The 20389-nt window shown below is 47.1% G+C and overlaps 1 protein-coding gene across 1 annotated transcript; it reads right to left on the bottom strand.

Annotated features, from left to right (window-relative positions):
• Positions 1 to 7104: 7104 nt before the first annotated feature.
• Positions 7105 to 11945, bottom strand: LOC136323580 (keratin, type I cuticular Ha7-like). Its single transcript, XM_066255426.1, has 7 exons — positions 11517 to 11945; positions 10373 to 10455; positions 9226 to 9382; positions 8775 to 8936; positions 8560 to 8685; positions 7971 to 8191; positions 7105 to 7240 (listed from the first exon to the last, which is right to left on the bottom strand). Exons 1-7 carry the CDS (start codon positions 11943 to 11945, stop codon positions 7105 to 7107), a joined length of 1314 nt encoding a protein of 437 aa, XP_066111523.1.
• Between the last annotated feature and the right edge of the window lie 8444 nt (positions 11946 to 20389).

The raw sequence follows: 20389 nt of genomic DNA, 5'->3' as shown, positions 1-20389 counted from the left end.
TTGGAAGGCGATCTTAAAGCATCGCATGGATCGACTCCATATTCCATAGTATACCCATGTTGACTTTAACAGAAAAAACTGTTCCAAAACTGCTTAATGTTTTGCCTAGTTCTCTAAGTGAATCTGATACACCAGGGAGCTGCACTGACCCTGGGCCAGGCTTCCACCCCCAGCCTTACAGGGTTACTCGTAACCCAATTCTTTTAAGAACCGAGGGTTAAAAGATACCCTCTGTGGTCATGTAATGAATTCAAGGACCTGGCGACTGTAGAGAAAATCCTGAGACACAGCATAAGCAGAGGACTTACCAAAGCAGGATTGGAGTGTTTGGGGTTGATCTGAGGGATGAAGGACTGAGGAAGAGGCGGCCAGAGTTCTGAATATTTATATAAGTTGCATAATTATATGCATCACTGGGTACCACTTGTATCTTGGGTAGCAGCACCACCACCACCACCGTGACTCTGGCTGCCAGCCAGAGTGGCAGTTTTATTGACAACTCACTGGAGTCCTCCCCAGTGAGCTCTCATGATAATATTCTTGCGGCTCTCCATTTGCGTCACAGATAAAAGTCTCCATCTACCTCCACCAAGGCCATTATTGCCACTTATTTTAATGCCATTAAGATGCCCCACTGCACTACAAAGATGCCCCAGGCTTATAATAAAATCAAATTTTCTTTGTTTTCCTCCAAGGCAATTAAAAGAGGGAGACACAGATGGGTCCCACGGCAGGCATCACCGGGACCGTCCAGAGGAAGGAAGGACGCCGGGCTGGGCAGCGGCCGTCAGCAGGAAGCTTCCATCTCACTTCATCTGGGCTGAGGACAAACGGAAAGGCCCGCAGACCTGCCTGATGAGTGTTTGCCCGTAGAGAGCAGCTCGGACCTCCTGCCTCTGACGTGTCCGCCTGCTCTGCAGCACCGGCTCCCCAGTAAGGAGCCATTTCCTCAGTCGTGGCCTGCCTCTCTGCCACCTGGGGAGGTCTTCCCCGAGCACAGACTCAACATCAGCAGCACCCGCCAAGCTCTTTGGTCTTATCTACTGACGGGCCAGCTTTAGGCAAAGGAGGATGTGCAGGTTCTAAGTATGAGAAGATTCAAGGACTGGGTTGACCAGTAAGCCAAAACAGAATTTGTGTACAATGCAGAGAGATCAGAGAGATGGGGGGGGGGGGGGAGAAATGGAAATAGGGAGAGTTGTGTTTCATAAGAGAGGTAAGAATGTAAAGATGTAAAGGAGAAGGAGGGAGGAGACCTACAGGGAATCCTCAGAACCACACGGGGCCACGCATATCAGCAAAGCTACTCCGTCCTCACAGAGTGAACCTGGAGGTGCAGAACTGAGATGTAACCGTGACAACCTACATTGGTGGCTGGAAAAGTGGCCTGCCCTGCTGAGTGGCAATGTAAGTGGCGATGACTTGGAGATCTATGCCCACGAGACCACAGCTTCTGAGGCCTCTGCAAGAAGTGACGTTCCGAGGTGTCAGACCAGAGCATCACCTCCCTGATCCCGTCTGAGATTTGCCTGCAGCTGAAAAACACACTGTTGTTTGCACTCGGTAGCAGAAATCCAACGGGGGGCGAGGCTACCTGTTCCTGAACGAAAGAGGGGTGTGGAGAGGAGCAAGGAAGAAGAGAGCAGAGGAAGCCAGACCTGCCTGGGCTTCCGTTCACGGCTAATCAACAGCCACACAGAGGATGCGGAAAAGAACAAGTTACCCATGTTACCTGGAGATTCCTCTATCCCCTGCGGATGGGGAAATGGCACAAGAATTCTGGATGGAGAAGGCAGCTGGCCTGGCTGGTGAGTAAACCTAATGCTGCCATCCCTTGTAAACTTAGCCTCTTTCTTGCGGAGTTTCCAAAATATCCATAGGCTCGAGTGAAGGTGGCATCGTAAGGTCTCCACGACCTCCCACAGGTTAGGATCAGACTTCACCTACTCTTTGATTTCCTAATTGAAATAGGTAGCTGCAAATTTTATTCATTCCAAGAGAAATTGAGCAGTCAATGGACTATCAGAACCACGTTCCTTATTTAATATAATTTTGTTTAAAATGCATTAACTGAGCGGCTTCTTGGTGCCGGGCATGGGACTAAAGTGACAGAAGAACCATTGTCCCGGGAGAGGATGGTCTTCTGACAAGCAGTTCAGGCTAATATGGGTCCAAAAAATATGTGCAAGCAAATAGAAACATGAGAAGGTGCGATATTTAAAAGCTGAGAGATGGACATTTGGAAATATGTTTCATGTAATTAGAGGACTGTATGGGTGACATTAAGGCAAGCAGTCATTTGCTGAACATCTGCCAAGCACCTGGCACAGTCCCAGGGCTGGGGACAGGAGGACAGGGGGACAGTAGAGAGATGGCTTGCCCCTGCTCTCCATGAGCTCTCTGTTCTGTGGAACAGACAGTTCCACAACTAACTCTAATATAAGGTGATATAACTGGGCCCTTAACCCCCCAAAAAAGTTTCTTCTTTCCCCCTTCCTACTTCTTTCCACACCTGTTTCTACCCCAAACCCCAGTTAGGGATGTTCAACCCAGTTCACGATCCTCAGCCAGGGACTGAGGGATGAGGCCGTTTCAGATGGTTTACTTATATCCCGAAGGCGTAGTGGTGACCCACTCCAGGTGGGTGACTCGGGTAGGATTCAAACAACCGATCTCATTAGAATCCTAATCCCTTTAAGGATCTCTGCTTCAATCAGGCCTGGTAATTCAGTGTTTTGATATTTGATTCTTGTTGTTTTGGAGACAAGAGAGGGCAGCGGCGCTGACTAGCCAACGCTTCAGCCCTACAACGTGCCCATAGGAGTTGAGTTAGAAAGGCTTCCGGGATGTGGTATGGGGCAGAGGAAAGAAAAGCAGCAACGCTGAACCAGAGGTTAAAGAAGAACTAGGAAGGGGAACGAGGCCAGTGGAGAGAAATGGAGGTGACACCTGCTGGTGAGCAGACACAGCTCTGCCCCCCTCGGGATCAGACCCTCCTGTGGCTGGAGGCATTGTGGTGGAGAGCATCGGAAGCCAGTGTGAGTGACTGAGGCACATGCTGAGGACATCTGACAACCAGGGAAGGAGGAGGAGGAGGGGAGCCAAGGGAGATTTGGGTACAAAACCAGCATAAAGGGGGGGGGGGGTAGGGCTCAGCTGAAGGAGGCCAGAAGACAGCCAAAGACCAGAGACTTGGTCTGAATGTGATTGGGTGGGGAGCACATTGCAGGGTGGGGAAAAGCACCAGGAACATTATCCTTGGAGGACCCCAGGCCCTGCAGTACCTTTTCCAGGGACATGTATCTCAGCCACCCTTCCCCAGCACTGAGAGCGGGTCTGAATGGGAAGTGTTATGCAGACGTACCTCCAGCAAAGCCCTCGGTGGTTCAGTGCAGGAAAGGGCAATGGACCGGGAATATGAAGGCTTGGGCTTGAGTGAGACCAGCTGTGACACTTAGGGGTCATCTCACCTCCCTAACCCTGAACTCTTCCGGCTGCACAATGGCGATGATGATACCTGTTCTGTCTCTCTCAGGGTTTGGCAGGGGGCTCACAAACATTGAATAACACTTATGAAAGTGCTTTGTAAATGGTAAAATAATGAACATATATAAGGAGTCTGACTTTGTTTCCTTCTCCTCCTCTTCCTCGATAGACAAAGTGGTTTTAATAATGGCAGGGGGTGGCTGGACCTTCTTTGGTGATTCTCAGGCATTAAAATGGCCAGGGTCCTCCAGCTATTTTGAGATTGTATAGAAATTCTACTCCTTATACCACCTTTTGTGGCATAAATCCTCAGAAATGGATCCTCTAGCGTAAACTCTTCTGTTTCCTTGAAGAAGAAAACATTGGGGATAATTAAAGTTCAGCTGATACAATCTGAGGCTTAGCATCTGTACAGCGCAGAGGTTCAGAGAAGTTGTGAGAGGCAGACTGTCTGGATCTGAATCCTGGCTTCAAAACCTAGTAGCTGTGTAGTCTTGGGTGTGTTACCTAACCTCTCTGAGACTTGGTTCCTCATCTGAGAAGTGGGGCTAGCAAAAGCATTAGCTTCATAGAATTGCTGTAAGGATTAAATGAACTTATGTATATGTATATAAGCTTATCTGTAACTTGGTGCCTGGCTTATATGAAGAACTCAATGAATGTGAGCTTTGATTACAACGTGATAATGAAGATATGTGGTGATGGTGATGATGATGATGATGATAAAAAGAAAAGAAGAAGAGGAAGAGGAGGAGGAAGGAGAGGAAGGAGGAGGAGAAGGAGAAGAAGGAGGAAGAAGGAGAAGGAGAAAGAAGAAGAAGAGGAGGAGGAAAAGGAAGAAGATGAGGAAGAGGAAGAAGAAGAAGGAAGAGGAGAGGAAGAAGAAGAGGAAGAAGAAAAAGAGGAGGAGGAGGAGAAGAAGGAGAAGGAAAAGAAGAAGAAAAAGAGGAGGAGGAGGAAGAGGAAGAGGAAGAAGAAGAAGGAGGAGGAGGAAGAGGAAGAGGAGGAGGAGGAGGAGAAGAGGAAAAAGAAGAGGAAGAGGAAGAAGGAGGAGGAGGAGGAGAGGAAGAGGAAGAGGAAGAGGAAGAAGAAGAAGAAGAAGAAGAAGAGGAAGAGAAGAAGGAGAAGGAGGAAGAAAGAAGAAGAAAATGACTGTGGTGAGGTGATAGTGATGATGGTAATTATGGGCTGTTTGAATTTCAGGGATGCTCTTCACACCTCCCCAAGCATAATGGACCCCTCTTCCCCGCATTTCTTCTCAGGAAACAAAACCATTTCACACACGTGCACATACACAAACAATGTCTCATCAAAGCTAATCTTATTATTATAAATGACAGGGCACTGGATGTGAACTTAAGAAATACAGGTCAATGACCCTGGGGCCCTGTTGACTCATTACCTGTCTCCAGAAGAATCCCTCAACCACTGAATGACTCACCTTCTCTCCCTGTCCTTAAATGGGAAGAACAATGCTTGCCTACTCTGTCCTGTGCAAGACTGAGTGAGTTTATTTTGTTAGACAGCTTTGAACTTGTTGGATGAAAGGAGCTATTTAAGTACAAAGGAGGAGGTAAAGGTGTTTGGGCCAGGTGCTAAGTTAAGACTAATCAAAATTTCTCTTTCTTATTGGGAACTACTCTTGGGTAAGTGCCTCAGGGGTATGTCACCTGTGCCCAAATACCTCCACCACTTGGGGGAAAACATAGAGGCACAGTGGAGGGGAGAGGAAGGCATGACAGCTTCTGACCCTTACAAAGCTTCCTATGATAGGAGTCCTGATGCCTCCCAAGCAAATCAGTCCTGTCTACACAGACAGTAGCCAACAGGTAGGCTAAGAGCAGTTGGAGGCAGAGCAACCAGGTCCTGGCTTAGCTTTCTCCACCCCTGGGGCTTGGGACTATGGTCACTCCTCTACCAGGGTGAGCCAGATTCAGCAGCCATCAGCTAGACTCTATAAATGTCTCAGCAAGCAGCCTTATTCAAAGAGTTCACAGAGCAGAGGGCAGTCTGTTGGCTCCACTTTAACACTTATGGTTTCACTGATGAATGAGACCTAGAAAGCAGGGAGTCATAGAATTTGGGGACTCGAAGACTGTCTACAATCGCCTCATCCAGACACATCAGATACCTGAGTCCCCACCTCAACATCCCACCAGATGTTTGCAAAGGCTCTGCTTGAATGTCTTCAATGATGGGGAACTCACTGCCTCCCATATTTGGCCAGTTGCAATGATGCTTTCAAGAGACATGCTGTTCTCGGCCATGGCTGCCTAAATATGGAGCCTCTAGTCCGTGTGTCTAGTGCCTACAAGTTACAAGCTCAGCCGCTGCCAGAAGAACCTGCTAGTGGAGCCTGTTGAGGAGCTTGAGCAGGTCAGTTTTATTGACCCTTTCTAGACGATAGTCTGACAGGCTCAGCTATCACCATCATTTAACATGTCCAGAGTTTCGTGATGTGCAAAGGAAACGCATTATCTCAATGGTCTGAGGGGTTCCTCGCCCATGGGACTTACCAGGAGAGCAAGGCCAACCCCTCTGCAGTGTCTGGCCAGGCAGCAGCTCACTTCCCAAACTAACCCCCTAACCCAGTGATTCTCAAACATGAGAGTACACAGAATCATCTGGACGTCTTGGTTAACCAGACTACCGATTCAGAAAGTCTGGGGTGGGGCTCCAGAATTTGAATTTTCAACAAGTTTCCAGATAATGCTGGTGCTGCTGGTTGGAGGACCACACTTTAAGAACCACCACGCTGAACCTTCTCGTGTTTAATTTTTTCTCTTTCAAAGCTTCCAGAGAATGGGCTCTGGATGTCGTTCAAAGAGACTGAGGTTCAAGTCTGGACTCAGCCACCGGCTGAGAACAGTGACGGCCGCTCCCGTTGGCAGGGTTTCTGTGGGACCCTGGTCACAATGTCTGTAAAGCCCAGCTCAGGGCCTTGCTCACGATGAACATGAGATCACAAAAGCTGGCCTCATGCGCGGTATTCCCAGGAAACCTGGCCGAGCCTCTGGATGGAGCTTTTCCTTTGCACAAGAGCCATGTTGTTTCATCCAGATAAAGGGCGGATTTTTATTTAGTGTTTGTGTCTTAAAAGCTCTGTGAATCTGGCTCTAAATAGGCTTGGTCAGGTCAAGAGCCAGGATCTCTCTCGTCCGTGCCGTTTTGCTGAAGTCCCAGTTTAACCCGGTTGTCTCCGGCTTTGCCGTCCCCCAGAACCACTCTGGCCAGTGAGCCCCAAGCCCCGCCTCCGTGGGAACCGCGGGCTCAAGGCGCTCCTGGCAACGCACTCGGCACCAGAGGGAGAAACGGAGACCCACTGGCATTGGGCTCCCTATGCTGCAAGAGTGAAATTTATTAGTAAAATAAAAACAAGGCTACCTACCACATCTCAGAGAGACCAGGGGGTAAGGGAAGAGAGAAAGCAGAAGAGAGAAGAGGAACCACAAATCCAGGGACCGGAGCCGAGCTGCTGGTCTGGAAAGCTGGCCAACAGAGAAGCTCCGCCCTCCTGGCTTCAGTCTCCTGGTTGGCTGAGGACCAAGGTGAGTGGCAGGCCAGGTGGGGCCTAAGGGACGGGTTTCTGCTCCCTGGTACCTCCGACTGGGGAATATGTCAGCATCGAGGCAACGAGCAGGGCCCACAGGAGGCCTGAGAAGGCCCGGAAAGGCAGGAAGAGTGGGAGGTCCAGCCTGCAGGGGCTGGACAAGGGATGCTGGAGGCTGGAGTCGTACACGGGTTACCAGGAAGCCTGCAGAGAGGAAATAGCTCTTTGTGGCATTAACATCAGAGGTACACAAAAGGCAAAAGTAATAGGCACTTCAGAATTGGAGGAGCAAACAGGATTTTAGACCGTAGAGGTCCCTCTAGAAAGGGGAGTGATTGCCCAGAGTCCACAGTGGAGCTGCGGCCCGAGCTCCTAGCACCCTATGTAAAATAAGTGTTACCTGCCATGTGGAAAGGCACACGGCAGAGAGAAAGGCAGAAAGACTGATGGACAAGAGCAGGACAGACATCGTCCATGCCCTTAATTTAAACACAGCCCCTGATCTTGTTCCTCATTGCGTTAAGTGTTATGGAATGCATCTTCCCTTTTCCACTACACTATTGAAGAACTAAATGAGAGACAGGTAATATTGCCCTGTGCAGTATTATTTTTAATGTTGAGTGTGAGGATCCCTGCTGCTGGAGTACCTTTTCCAGGGAGAACTTAGTAAACCCTACATGCACTGAGCTGTCCATCGCAGCCCCTGTGGCGGGGACTAGCATCTAGGAGAGTAACGTGGTCAACACAATGGGCGGCATGAGCTGAAAAAGTCCTGCACAGTCTCCTCTGCATCCAGGCAGCTCACCAGGCTGACCAGGTAGCAACTTTGCCTTCAAGGACCTCATCCACTATGCCATCTCTTCCTATTAGGTCATTGCCAGTAAGGGGTCTCTGCTCTTACACATGACACGGACACAGACATCAGAGGACATACTTGCAGTCCTCGCTCTCCAGAAGGTTCTGGTACGTGGCAATCTCATCCTCCAGCCGGGCCCGGATGTCCAGCAGCACCTGGTACTCCTGGTTCTGCCGCTCCAGGTCAGCCCGGATCTCGGCCAGCTGGGCCTCCACGGTGCTGGTCAGGCACTGCATCTGGGCCAGCTCGGTGCCGTAGCGGGCCTCCGCCTCACACAGGGAGTTCTGCAGACAGTCCTTCTGTGGTGCCAAAGGAAAAATCACGGGTTTCTGCTCTCAGGCTCTGCAGTCAGACCGTGACACCCCCAGCCGTTGCCAGGCCTGGAGGACAGTCCAGATCCTGTCAGCAGTCTCCAGGCGGAGGCACTGACAACGTGCTGTGGCTCCTCATCGTAGACCTTAGGCTAGGTTTGCAGAGCCTCCCTCATCTGGATTAGTGTTCATTTCCTCAGCATTCACGTCTATGAGCATGTTCAATGCGAAGGGGATGAGATCAAGATTAAGGAGATGTGCCCTGGTCTGTATTTAAGGTAAACATATACTAAACTGGGAACTACTCATGGGAGTGGGAGCCCAACTGAGTCTTCCATGCATGCAAAGCAGCTCACCAGGTTGTGCTGAGCCTGAAGCTCCACCTCCAGGGCATTCACCCTGCGTCTCAGCTCCAGGATCTCCGACTGGCAGCACTGCAGCTCCTCAGAGCAGGACGTGGCCTGCAGGCTGAAGCCCTCGGACTGAAGCACAGTGCACGGAGACGTGATCGCCTCCCTGCCCACATGAAGGCAGGGCTCCCCCTGCGCCCCGCTCTGCAGCCCCACCTCACCTGAGCTTGGAACCACTGCTCTACGTCATGGCGGTTGGTCTCCACCATGGCCTCGTACTGACAGCGCATCTCCCCCAGCACCCGGTGCAGGTCCACGGGGGGCTCGGAGTCCAGCTCAATCTGGAGCCTGTCCCCCAGCTGACACCTCAGAGTGTGGACTTCCTGTGGGCACAGGAGGAGGACGTCCCATTCATGGAGCCCCCACTGCACCCCACCCAGAGCCTCGGCAGTCTCCTGCCGCCCACCATCCCCAGTGATTCCCCTGCACTCCTCTGTGGCTGAAAAACATGCTCCCACTGAGAGAGCACCCTTCATAGCTTATGAGGTTTAACCACAGGGCACGGCCTGCAGAGCTTCCATCCTGAGCAAGAGGAAGAGCCTCATTTCTTCCCCCCAATGAGCCTGAGTTCACTCCCCAGGAGTCTACGTGCTCACGCAGAGGGCCACCCACCTGCTCATGGTTCTTCTTGAGGCAGAGCAGCTCCTCCTTCAGGGACTCCACCTGGGCCTCCAGGTCGCACTTGGCGAGTGTGAGGTCATCCAGCGCCCTGCGCAGGCCACAGATGTCGGCCTCCACCAGCTGGTGGAGTGAGTGCTCCATCTGGTACCTTTACCAGGGTGGGTGCAGGAGTTGGAGTTCAAGAGCAGAGGAGGCCCCAGCACCCAGCTTATCGCCATAACCTCACTGGCCTCTCTCTGCTGTCTAACCGTGAGTTGGCATTTCCTGTGTAGTGCACTCACAACCAGAAAGCGACAGGATGATCCCCACTCATTCAACACTAAGCACCTAAGATAAACCAGGCAGAGTGGCCGGTACTGGGGGACCGGAACGGACGCACGGTGATGGCCGAAGGGGCGGCAGCAGAGTACTCAGGCAGTTGCAGTGCAGTGTGATCGCCGCAGACCCCCCCCCCATCCATTTTCCCTGTTGAGGTGGACCCTGGACTCCCGCTCAGATTGGAAGCCAAACTGCCAGAAGGGGTGGAAGAAAACGGCTTATTTTAGCTCTAGAGGATTGAGCCTTCCACAATTCCCTGAAGAAAGACAATAAAACGTAATGCGCCCTCCTGCTCCCGGGTGAGACCTTCTCGGGTGGTGTGAAGCCTTTGACTTTCACGTGCCTCCACGGCATCAGGTATTATTAGTGCTCGCAAACTGGACAAGCTGCAGTGTGGGATCACGTCCTCCCTGAGGCAGCAGAGTTTCACAGGAAATGGCTGCAGGATAGGAGATTGGGGGCCAAGTTCTAGTTCTGACACTCAGTAGCCACGTGACTTCTGGCAAGTCACTTCAGCGCTCTGAGCTTCCCTGACCTCATAAAGGAACGCTGTCACTGCCCGGCCTGCCTCACAAGGTTCTTCTTACAGTCGAATCAAGAGGCTAATGATTCTAAATCATGCTGTAGACTATAAGAGCTAAACAAGCACAGTGGGGAACTTGGGTTCCTTCCAAGATCTTGCGTTTAATGCCCTTTGTTTTCTCTTGCTGGAACTGTTGGTTTGTGTCCTGACCAATCTCTGAGACTAACTGCATCACAAGAGAGAAGACACCAGGGGAGGCCTCTGGCTTCTCCTCTTCCCCGTCCGACCACAACTCACTTGGTCCTGAAGTCATCTGCAGCCAGCTTGGCATTGTCAATCTGCACGACCAGCCTGTTGTTCTCAGCTTTGATGCACAGGACCTAGGGAAAGAACCACAGGACCTCAGTGCTTCACTGTACTCAGACCGTCTGTGGCCTCAGGTCAAAGGAAGTTCTGTTGCCTAGGGTTCAAACTGCAGCATCCCCTTGGACGATACAAACTCCCCAACATGTTGGAGATGCTTGTATGGTGAGAGGCAGGAAAGGACAAAATGTAAGAGGATGCTTGGCTGAGGAGCCAGGAGGCAGAAGGAAGTAGCAAACTGAACACAGAATAAAGAGAGTTTATTTTGCCAGCTCTGATACTTAGCTAGAAACAAGATCTGAAGTCTAGACCAGAGAACAGTGGCTGGTTATTAAAGTTTTAGATAAGGTGGGATCCATTCCTAATATGAAGACCTTTGCGCTGGTTGGTCCGCCTCCCCAGAGGTCTTCTCTGAATCTAGCCAGATTTCCGTGGCCCCTGTTCTGACATTGTTTGTCTTCCTGTCTCCACAACTAAGATGAAGGCTCTTAAGAAGCCTTGACTTGATAATCAGAGGGGACAGCAGATGTGCATAAGAGGCCAGTGCTCCTAAATGGATACACACTGGCTAAGATAGGAATTAGAACATAGTCCTCTGACCCTTTTACCAGAAGCTGGGTTGCACTGTTTTTGCAGCTACAATTTAGGAATTGTAAGTACTGAAACTAAGTAAGTATAATCTCAGGACCCTGGAGAGTCAAGCCCTACGTCTTGTCCTTCATACATCCCCTTTCATCTTCACTGAAGAGGTCCTCTTCCCACAATCTACACAACACTTCAGCTGTTACTGCTTCTATTGCCAATTCAGGCTCTGGACATTTAGTGCAAGGGTCAGTAAGCTTTTTCTGTAAAGGGCCAGATAATAAATATCAATATCTTAGGCTTTGCAGACCATGAGTCTCTGTCATGACTGCTCCACTCTGCCGTTGTAGCACAAAGCAGCCATGGACCGTACATACATCAATGAATGAGCAGCGCTGTAGCAATAAAACTTTATTTGCAAAATCAGACAGCAGACTGGATTTGGCCCATGGGCCATAGTTTGCCAACTCATGATCTGAAGCACCACAAACCTCACCTTCTGCTGGAGCTCCTCAATGGTCCGAAAGTAGCCCTGGTAGTTGGGACACACGGTGGTCTCATGGCATTTGCTCCACTCTCGGATCTTGGTCTCCAGCTCCGCATTCTCCCACTCCAGCTGCCGCACCTTCTCCAGGTAGCTGGCCAGGCGGTCGTTCAGGAACTGCATGGTCTCCTTCTCGTGGCCGTTCAGCGTGCCTTCACCATAGGTCCCACAGATTTCGATGTTGGCAGGAATGTGGCAGGTCCCTGGCAAAGGGCAAGCAGTGTGGCAGCTGTGGGGCAGACAGAGATTGGGTCGGCCCAGAGGGGTCGTGCCCACACGGACTCGGTTGGCATGTGCCAGGGTGGCAGAGAGACCCAGGGAGGCGGCCTTGGCCTCTGAAACCTGCCCACTGAGGAGAGAACTACAACAGTCGGAAGTCATGGTGCTAAAAGGCGAGACTCCTGCTTTGTCCACGGTTGGATTTGCTTGAGCTACAGCCTCCCTTCTTCAGCTCTTATATAGGCCTGTAGTGGGAGTTGGTGCAAAAAAACTGGCATTTTGCTCATTAATATTTATGTCAAATGCTGTACGATCACTCGGTTAGTCAGAGATTTTTGTCTCCTATAAAGAGTTAATGAGTTATGACAGAGGTCTAACCCACACAGATTGCTTCCCATCCATGCAGAGTCCTAGCACACAGAGAAAAAGGCTCTTCGCTGAGCTGCCCACCTTCTGGGGCTGTGAACTCTTTGCCTATGTCAGCTTATATCTGTGAAATAATCTAAACCCAGAGACACCCAATGTTTCCTCAGAATCTCTGTCACTCCTCTAGTCTTTTCTTACCTTGGAATGTCCTCATCGTGGCAAAGTCTAAAATATTAGTCAATCAGGCACATTGAGGAAGAAGGAAGACCATGGTTAGTCTGTTTCCGCAGATATCTATGGAGGGCTCAGAAGGGACACTGCCTGAAGAGAGGGAGGGAGGTTTTAATAAGAGAGATAAGAAACTAAATAGCCTTGATTTTTTTTTTTTTTTTTTTTTTTGTATTTTTCTGAAGCTGGAAACGAGGAGAGAAAGTCAGACAGACTCCCGCATGCGCCCGACCGGGATCCACCCGGCATGCCCGCCAGGGGGCGACGCTCTGCCCACCAGGGGACGATGCTCTGCCCCTCCGGGGCGTTGCTCTGCCTCGACCAGAGCCACTCTAGCGCCTGGGGCAGAGGCCAAGGAGCCATCCCCAGCGCCCGGGCCATCTTTGCTCCAATGGAGCCTTGGCTGCAGGAGGGGAAGAGAGAGACAGAGAGGAAGGAGGGGGGGGGTGGAGAAATAAATGGGCGCTTCTCCTATGTGCCCTGGCCAGGAATCGAACCCGGGTCTCCCACATGCCAGGCCGACGCTCTACCGCTGAGCCAACCAACCAGGGCTAAATAGCCTTGATATTATAAAGGCAATAGGAGGAGTGTTCAAAACAATTTTTTTAAATACAAGAGCTGTGAAGATTTTAAGAAGAGAGCAGATTGAGAGACCAGAAAAAGACTTCACAGAATAGGGAACATTTAAAACGTTTTTTGAATGATGGTTTCCATGAGGGATTGGGGAGAGAGGATCTCTCACAGGGAACAAAATGAACAGAATCAAACATGTTTGGGAAATGGAAAAAGGTCTACCTGCATTGGTGCTTACAGTGAAGATGTACATGCCAGCCCCAGAAAGTTGTGTTCAGTCCAGACTGCAGGAAGCCTTCAGTGCCAGGACCATCCTAGTCGTCAGAGAAAGACAAGCCAACAACGAGATCCACCCACCCCTGGTAGCTGACCTTCCTCAAATAGGAAGAAAAATAGCCAGGTTCCTCTGGAAGGAAAGTAACACGAAAGAGAAAGAAGTTTCCTGTGTAAATATTAGGGGGAAACACTAGGCTAGAAAAATGAAAGAGAAACCTCAATTCTAAACTGATTTTTGGCAGTTTGAAAACTAACACTCTTTAGTAACCCACAGGTCTAAGAAGAAATCAAAGAGAAATTAAAAGTATTTTGAACTGAATTAAAATGAAAATACAACGTATCAAACTGATTAGGGCAGTTAAGACATTCCCTGTGCAAGGGTAAAGCGGATCAACAGTTTCGGAAGTGGGTAAAACTTGGGAATGAAACTGGGTGATTTGTGATTCCCGAGAAATAAAATGCTGTCCTTGTGTATTGGAATCTACAGTCTAATTAGGGCGGGCAGTGAATTATACTTTAGGGTGTCTGTTCTCAGGCAACTCCCCATGCTTTCCGGGCATTTTTCCTTGTTAGACACTGATGCTCCCAACCACTGAGTCCCTCCCATCTTATTTTAAACGATACATACTCAAGAACTTTGATCTTTCATCTTTGGAGACTTCTTGCATTTCTTTTGAAATGCAACCACCTACCTTGATTATCCATTACTTAGGAGACTCTAGAACAAAATTTAAATTTCCTTAATCCTCAGACGCACTCAGAGCATCAGAAGTTTTATGGCTTTCTCTATTCCTGGAACAAAAAAGCCAGTGGCCAGTTGTTTAATAAGCCCTGGGAGAGGGCAGCCAGCCAGCCTCCAGACTATGCTAACGAAGACGCTGCTTTGACCCCATTTTTTGAGATGAATGAATCCACCAGGAGGGCCCTTGAGGAGGCAGTACATGTTATAGCTGGCTCCAAAACGTAAGTTCCCCCAGCCAAAAAGGATCTGTCAGTCCTCTAGTCTAGGACCCTATGGTATTAAATCCCTTCTGATTATTGCAGAAATCAAAGGAGGACAGAAACGCCCAGACAACTCGATGAAGGAAGTAGGATTTATTCAGCCGGCAGAGCTGCGTGATCCCAAAAGAGGCCACAAAACACATGCTCCCCGAAGTTAGATTTCTCACATCTTATATACCTTTGCAGCTTTAGCTTTCCGTGACACATGCCTGATTTCTATGACTTCTTTGTTTGCAGGGCTACATGACTTTCATGTCTTAGGGAGGGGAAGGGGAGAGGAGGTGGGAGGGTCAGTCCTTGATCATTTTATTACTTATTCTTCTTGCTTGGAGCTGCAAGTTCATTTCAAGGAACTGATAACCAGCAAGGTCCATACCCGTGGTTTGTTATTTTTCAAACTTTTCTGTCTGCCCTTGTTCCCTCAGTCAAGAACACTGAGGTCAGCATAAGACCCCAGACATTGCAGGTCCCCCTCTCCTCTGCATTCTTCTGGTTTCTCCTCCCTCATGATAACCTCTCTCTAACTAGTTGCCCGGACCACCATTTTCCAGGGCAACTTATCGCATCATTCTCCAGCTCAGCCCCTGTGGCTCACAGTATCCCAGACTTTGTGCAAGACAGTGGGATCAAGGGATAAATGACAGCAAGCTTTGCCTTAGAGACTTACAACATAAGGATTATTAAATAGTTCTTTTTTTTTTTTTTTTTTTGTATTTTTCTGAAGCTGGAAATGGGGAGAGACAGACAGACTCCCGCATGCGCCCGACTGGGATCCACCCGGCACGCCCACCAGGGGCGAGGCTCTGCTCACCAGGGGGCGATGCTGTGCCCCTCCGGGGCGTGGCTCTGTTGCGACCAGAGCCACTCTAGCGCCTGGGGCAGAGGCCAAGGAGCCATCCCCAGCGCCCGGGCCATCTTTGCTCCAATGGAGCCTTGGCTGCGGGAGGGGAAGAGAGAGACAGAGAGGAAAGAGAGGGGGAGGGGTAGAGAAGCAGATGGGCGTTTCTCCTGTGTGCCCTGGCTGGAATCGAACCCGGGACTTCTGCACGCCAGGCCGATGCTCTACCACTGAGCCAACCAGCCAGGGCCTTAAATAGTTCTTGATGCAAAATCTACCTCCCTGCTATTTCTACCTCTTGTTTTCATTTGTTCTTTTATTCATTCATTCAACAATGATTTATTGAGCGCCTACCTGTGCCAAGCAGGCCCTGGTGCTGGACCTTCGTGGTACATTAGCGAGTAAGTCACAGAGTTTGCCCTTCAGTTAATTTACTCTCTCATTCTATCCATGGAGCCCCAGAGAGGATAAATCCAGCCATTCTGCCCCATAGCAGACCTCCAGCTCTTTGTGACTGCTGTGTGGGTGCTCGTTCCTGGTCCACGGTTAACATGGTTCCCAGATCCCTTGCCGCCCTCCCGAGTACATTCCTCTGAATACATTCCCCAAAGTTCCTATCACCCTGAAGTGGGGCCTTAGAATAAAATTTCTGATGACTTTGGACTGAGGGGCTGCCAGTAGGTGTATACAGATGTATACAGATGTGGGCAATATTCACCAAGGCAGGGTTTACCACCATCAGTGACCTTGCCAGTGACCTATTCCAGGTGATCCAATGGTCAGGAGCTCCTGTCAGAGTGACACCCTCTCAAGGCACCACGGAGGGTGAAGAGCTGAATGAGGGAAGCTCCCATTTTGTGAAAACTTGAGGGCAATAGAGACAGGCCGTGCAACTCAGAGGAGGAAGAGGTCAGAGGGTGTTCCAGATGTAGAGTATCAAAGAGGCTTGACCTGGAACCTGAAAGATAGGCAGGTGGAGGGTCTTGTGAGAACCCTGGCAGAAGGTACTGGAAACCAAATCCCGCTGCCACAGGGTCCACAGGAAGGAAGGGACAGAGAACAGGGACGTTACAAAAGGATTCTATAAGGCTGAGTAATTCACTGTATATGGGAGATCCAAGGAGGGAGGGACACCACAATGTCCTTGAGGTCACCCCTGGGTTCCTGGGACAATAATGTGATGGGAAAAGAAGCTGGCAAGTCAAGGCAAAGAGCTCTGGCTCAAGGGAGATAAGTGGGATTCAAGTTTGGAGAATGTGAAATGTAGTCAGGGGGACTGCCTCCGGGGGTGGGGGGTGGGAGGTAACTGCCTGGAGCCAGGAGAGAGTGGCCTGAGCTGTTTGGACCACTGAGAAACCCTCCTGAGTGACTGAGGTTTCTTACACCTGGCAGGTAGGTAGGGAGGTCAAGTTAGCCCAGGGGCTCACACCTGAACAGGAGCCCTGTTTCTCAGTGAGGGAAGAACACTCCAGGGCATTTAGAATCCAAAGCAGATTGGCAGGGAAGATATTTAGGATAGAGCGAGTGCCATTTGAAAGCAAACACAACCTGTATCCTAAATGAGCCATCTTTTAGTCATAAAATTAGTTTGGTATTTATATTTTTGAAACTTAAAAAGCATTCATTGAGAAGATGCGAGTTTTGTTTTTTTTATAATAATTTTATTTTTTTAATGAGGTGACATCAATACATCAGGATATATATATTCAAAGAAAACATGTCCAGGTTATCTTGTCATTCAATTATGTTGCATACCCATCACCAAAAGTCAGATTGTACTCTCTCACCTTCTATCTAGTTTTCTTTGTGCCCCTCCCCCTCCCCCTTACCCTCTCCCTCTCCCCCTCCTCCCGTAACCACCACACTCTTATCAATGTCTCTTAGTCTCACTTTTATGTCCCACCTACGTATGGAATAATGCAGTTTCTGGTTATTTCTGATTTACTTATTTCACTTAGTATAATGTTATCAAGATCCCATTATTTTGCTGTAAATGATCCGATGTCATCATTTCCTATGGCTGAGTAGTATTCCATAGTGTATATGTGCCACATCTTCTTTATCCAGTCATCTATTGACGGGCTTTTTGGTTGTTTCCATGTCCTGGCCACTGTGAACAATGCTGCAATGAACATGGGGCTGCATGTGTCTTTACGTATCAATGTTTCTGAGTGTTTGGGGTATATACCCAGTAGAGGGATTGCTGGGTCATAAGGTAGTTCTATTTTCAGTTTTTTGATGAACCACTATACTTTCTTCAATAATGGTTGTACTACTTTACATTCCCACCAACAGTGAATGAGTGTTCCTTTTTCTCCACAGCCTCGCCAACATTTGCTATTACCTGTCTTGTTAATAATAGCTAATCTAACAGGTGTGAGGTGGTATCTCATTGCAGTTTTGATTTGCATTTCTCTAATAACTAAAGAAGATGAGCATCTTTTCATATATCTGTTGTCCATTTGTATTTCTTCCTGGGAAAGTGTCTGTTCATGTCCTCTTCCCATTTTTTTATTGGATTGTTTGTTTGTTTGTTGTTGAGTTTTATGAGTTCTTTGTATATTTTGGATATTAGGCCCTTATCTGAGCTGTTGTTTGAAAATATCATTTCCCATTTAGTTGGCTTTCTGTTTATTTTGTTATCAGTTTCTCTTGCTGAGCAAAAACTTCTTAGTCTGATGTAGTCCCATTCATTAATTTTTGCCTTCACTTCTCGTGCCTTTGGAGTCAAATTCATAAAATGCTCTTTAAAACCCAGGTCCATGAGTTTAGTACCTATGTCTTCTTCTATGTACTTTATTGTTTCAGGTCTTATGTTTAGATATTTGATCCATTTTGAGTTAATTTTAGTACAGGGGACAAACTGTAGTCCAGTTTCATTCTTTTGCATGTGGCTTTCCAATTTTCCCAACACCATTTGTTGAAGAGGCTTTCTTTTCTCCATTGTGTGTTGTTGCCACTTTATCAAAAATTATTTGACTATATATATGTGGTTTTATTTCTGGACTTTCTATTCTGTTCCATTGGTCTGAGTGTCTATTTTTCTGTCAATACCATGTTGTTTTGATTGTCGTGGCCCTATAATATAGTTTGAAGTCAGGTATTGTAATGCCCCCAGCTTCATTCTTTTTCTTTAGGATTGCTTTGGCTATTCAGGGTTTTTTATAGTTCCATATAAATCTGATGATTTTTTGCTCCATTTCTTTTAAAAAATGTCATTGGAATTTTGATGGGAATTGCATTAAATTTGTATATTGCTTTGGGTAATATGTCCATCTTGATTATATTTATTCTTCCTAACCAAGAACAAGGAATATTCTTCCATCTCATTATATCTTTTTCGATTTCCCTTAACAATGGTTTATAGTTTTCATTATATAAGTCCTTTACATTCTTTATTATGTTTATTCCTAGGTATTTTATTCTGGGATGAATCCCACTTGATCATGATGTATTATTTTTTTAATATATTGTTGTATTCGATTTGCTAGTATTTTGTTTAGTATTTTAGCATCTGTATTCATTAAAGATATTGGTCTGTAGTTTTCTTTTTTTGTGCCATCCTTGCCTGGTTTTGGTATGAGGGTTATGTTGGCCTCATAAAATGTGTTTGGAAGTATTGCTTCTTCTTCAATTTTTTGTAAGACTTTCAGTAGAATAGGAACCAAGTCTTCTTTGAATGTTTGATAAAATTTGCTGGTATAGCCGTCTGGGCCTGGACTTTTATTTTTGGGGAGGTTTTTAATGGTTTTTTCTATTTCTTCTCTACTAATAGGTCTGTTTAGGCTTTCTGCTTCTTCTTGACTCAGTCTAGGAAGGTTGTATTGTTCTAGGAATTTATCCATTTCTTCTAGGTTGTTGAATTTAGTGGCATAAAGTTTTTCATAGTATTCTACAATAATTCTTTGTATATCTATGGTGTCCGTGGTGATTTCTCCTCTTTCATTTTGGATTTTGTTTATATGAGTTCTTTCTCTTTTTTCCTTGGTAAGTCTTGCCAAGGGTTTGTCAATTTTGTTGATCTTTTCAAAGAACCAGTTCCTTGTTCTATTAATTTTTTCTATAGTTTTTCTGTTCTCTATTTCATTTATTTCTGCTCTGATTTTTATTATCTCCTTTCTTCGGCTGGTTCTGGGTTGTCTTTGTTCTTCTTTTTCTAGTTCCTTAAGGTGTGAAGTTAAGTGGTTCACTTGGGCTCTCTCTTGTTTGTTCATATATGCCTGAAGTGATATGAACTTCCCTCTTATCACTGCTTTTGCTGCATCCCATAGATTCTGATATGTCGTATTGTCGTTTTCATTTGTCTGTATATATCTTTTGATCTCTGCACTTATTTCTTCTTTGACCCATTCATTTTTTAAAAGTATGTTGTTTAGTTTCCACATTTTTGTGGGATTTTTTCTCTTTTTTGCAGTTGAATTCTAGTTTCAAGGCTTTATGATCAGAAAATATGCTTGGTACAACTTCGATTTTTCTGAATTTGCTAATGTTGTTTTTGTGGCCCAACATATGGTCAATTCTTGAGAATGATCCATGTACACTGGAGAAAAATGTATACTCAGTCACTTTGGGATGAAGTGTCCTGTAGATGTCTATCATATCCAGGTGCTCTAGTGTTTTGTTTAAGGCCACTATATCTTTGTTGATTCTCTGTTTGGAAAACCGATCTAGAGCCGTCAGCAGTGTATTGAGGTCTCCAAGTATGATTGTATTTTTGTCAGTTTTTGTTTTAAGGTCAATAAGTAGCTGTCTTATATATTTTGGTGCTCCTTGGTTTGATGCATATTTATTAAGAATTGTTATGTCTTCTTGATTCAGTGTCCCCTTAGCCATTATAAAATGGCTATTTTTGTCTCTGACTACTTTTGCTGTCTTGTAATCAGCATTATCAGATATGAGTATTGCTACGCCTGCTTTTTTATGGATGTTATTTGCTTGGAGTATTGTTTTCCAGCCTTTCACTTTGAATTTGTTTTTATCCTTGTTGCTTAGATGAGTTTCTTGTAGGCAGCATACAGTTGGATTTTTTTTAATCCATTCTGCTACTCTGTGCCTTTTTATTGGTGAGTTTAATCCATTTACATTTAGTGTAATTATTGACACTTGTGAGTTCCCTATTGCCATTTTATAAATTGTTTTCTGTTAGTTTTGTGTCTTGTTTGATCCTTCTCTTTCGTTTTTCTATCTTTTGTTTTTATTTGGTTGTATTCCATACATCTTTCCTCTGTCGCTATCTTTTTTAAATCATGTGCTTCTCTGGTGGTTTTTTCAATGGTGGTTACCATTAAGTAATGAAAAGGGTTCCTACCCTGTTCATTGTAGT

Source organism: Saccopteryx bilineata, chromosome 2, assembly GCF_036850765.1.
Source record: "Saccopteryx bilineata isolate mSacBil1 chromosome 2, mSacBil1_pri_phased_curated, whole genome shotgun sequence".
NCBI lineage: Eukaryota > Metazoa > Chordata > Mammalia > Chiroptera > Emballonuridae > Saccopteryx > Saccopteryx bilineata.
This window is presented reverse-complemented; position numbering and strand designations above follow the sequence as displayed.

Coding starts and splice junctions, on each gene's coding strand:
- LOC136323580 (XM_066255426.1), bottom strand. CDS start 11,945: ATGACTTCCGACTGTTGTAGTTCTCTCCTCAGTGGGCAGGTTTCAGAG. Junction 8,192..8,559: donor TTCAGGCTCAGCACAACCTG/GTGAGCTGCTTT, acceptor TTGGCACCACAG/AAGGACTGTCTGCAGAACTC. Junction 7,241..7,970: donor CTGGAGAGCGAGGACTGCAA/GTATGTCCTCTG, acceptor TCCTCTCTGCAG/GCTTCCTGGTAACCCGTGTA.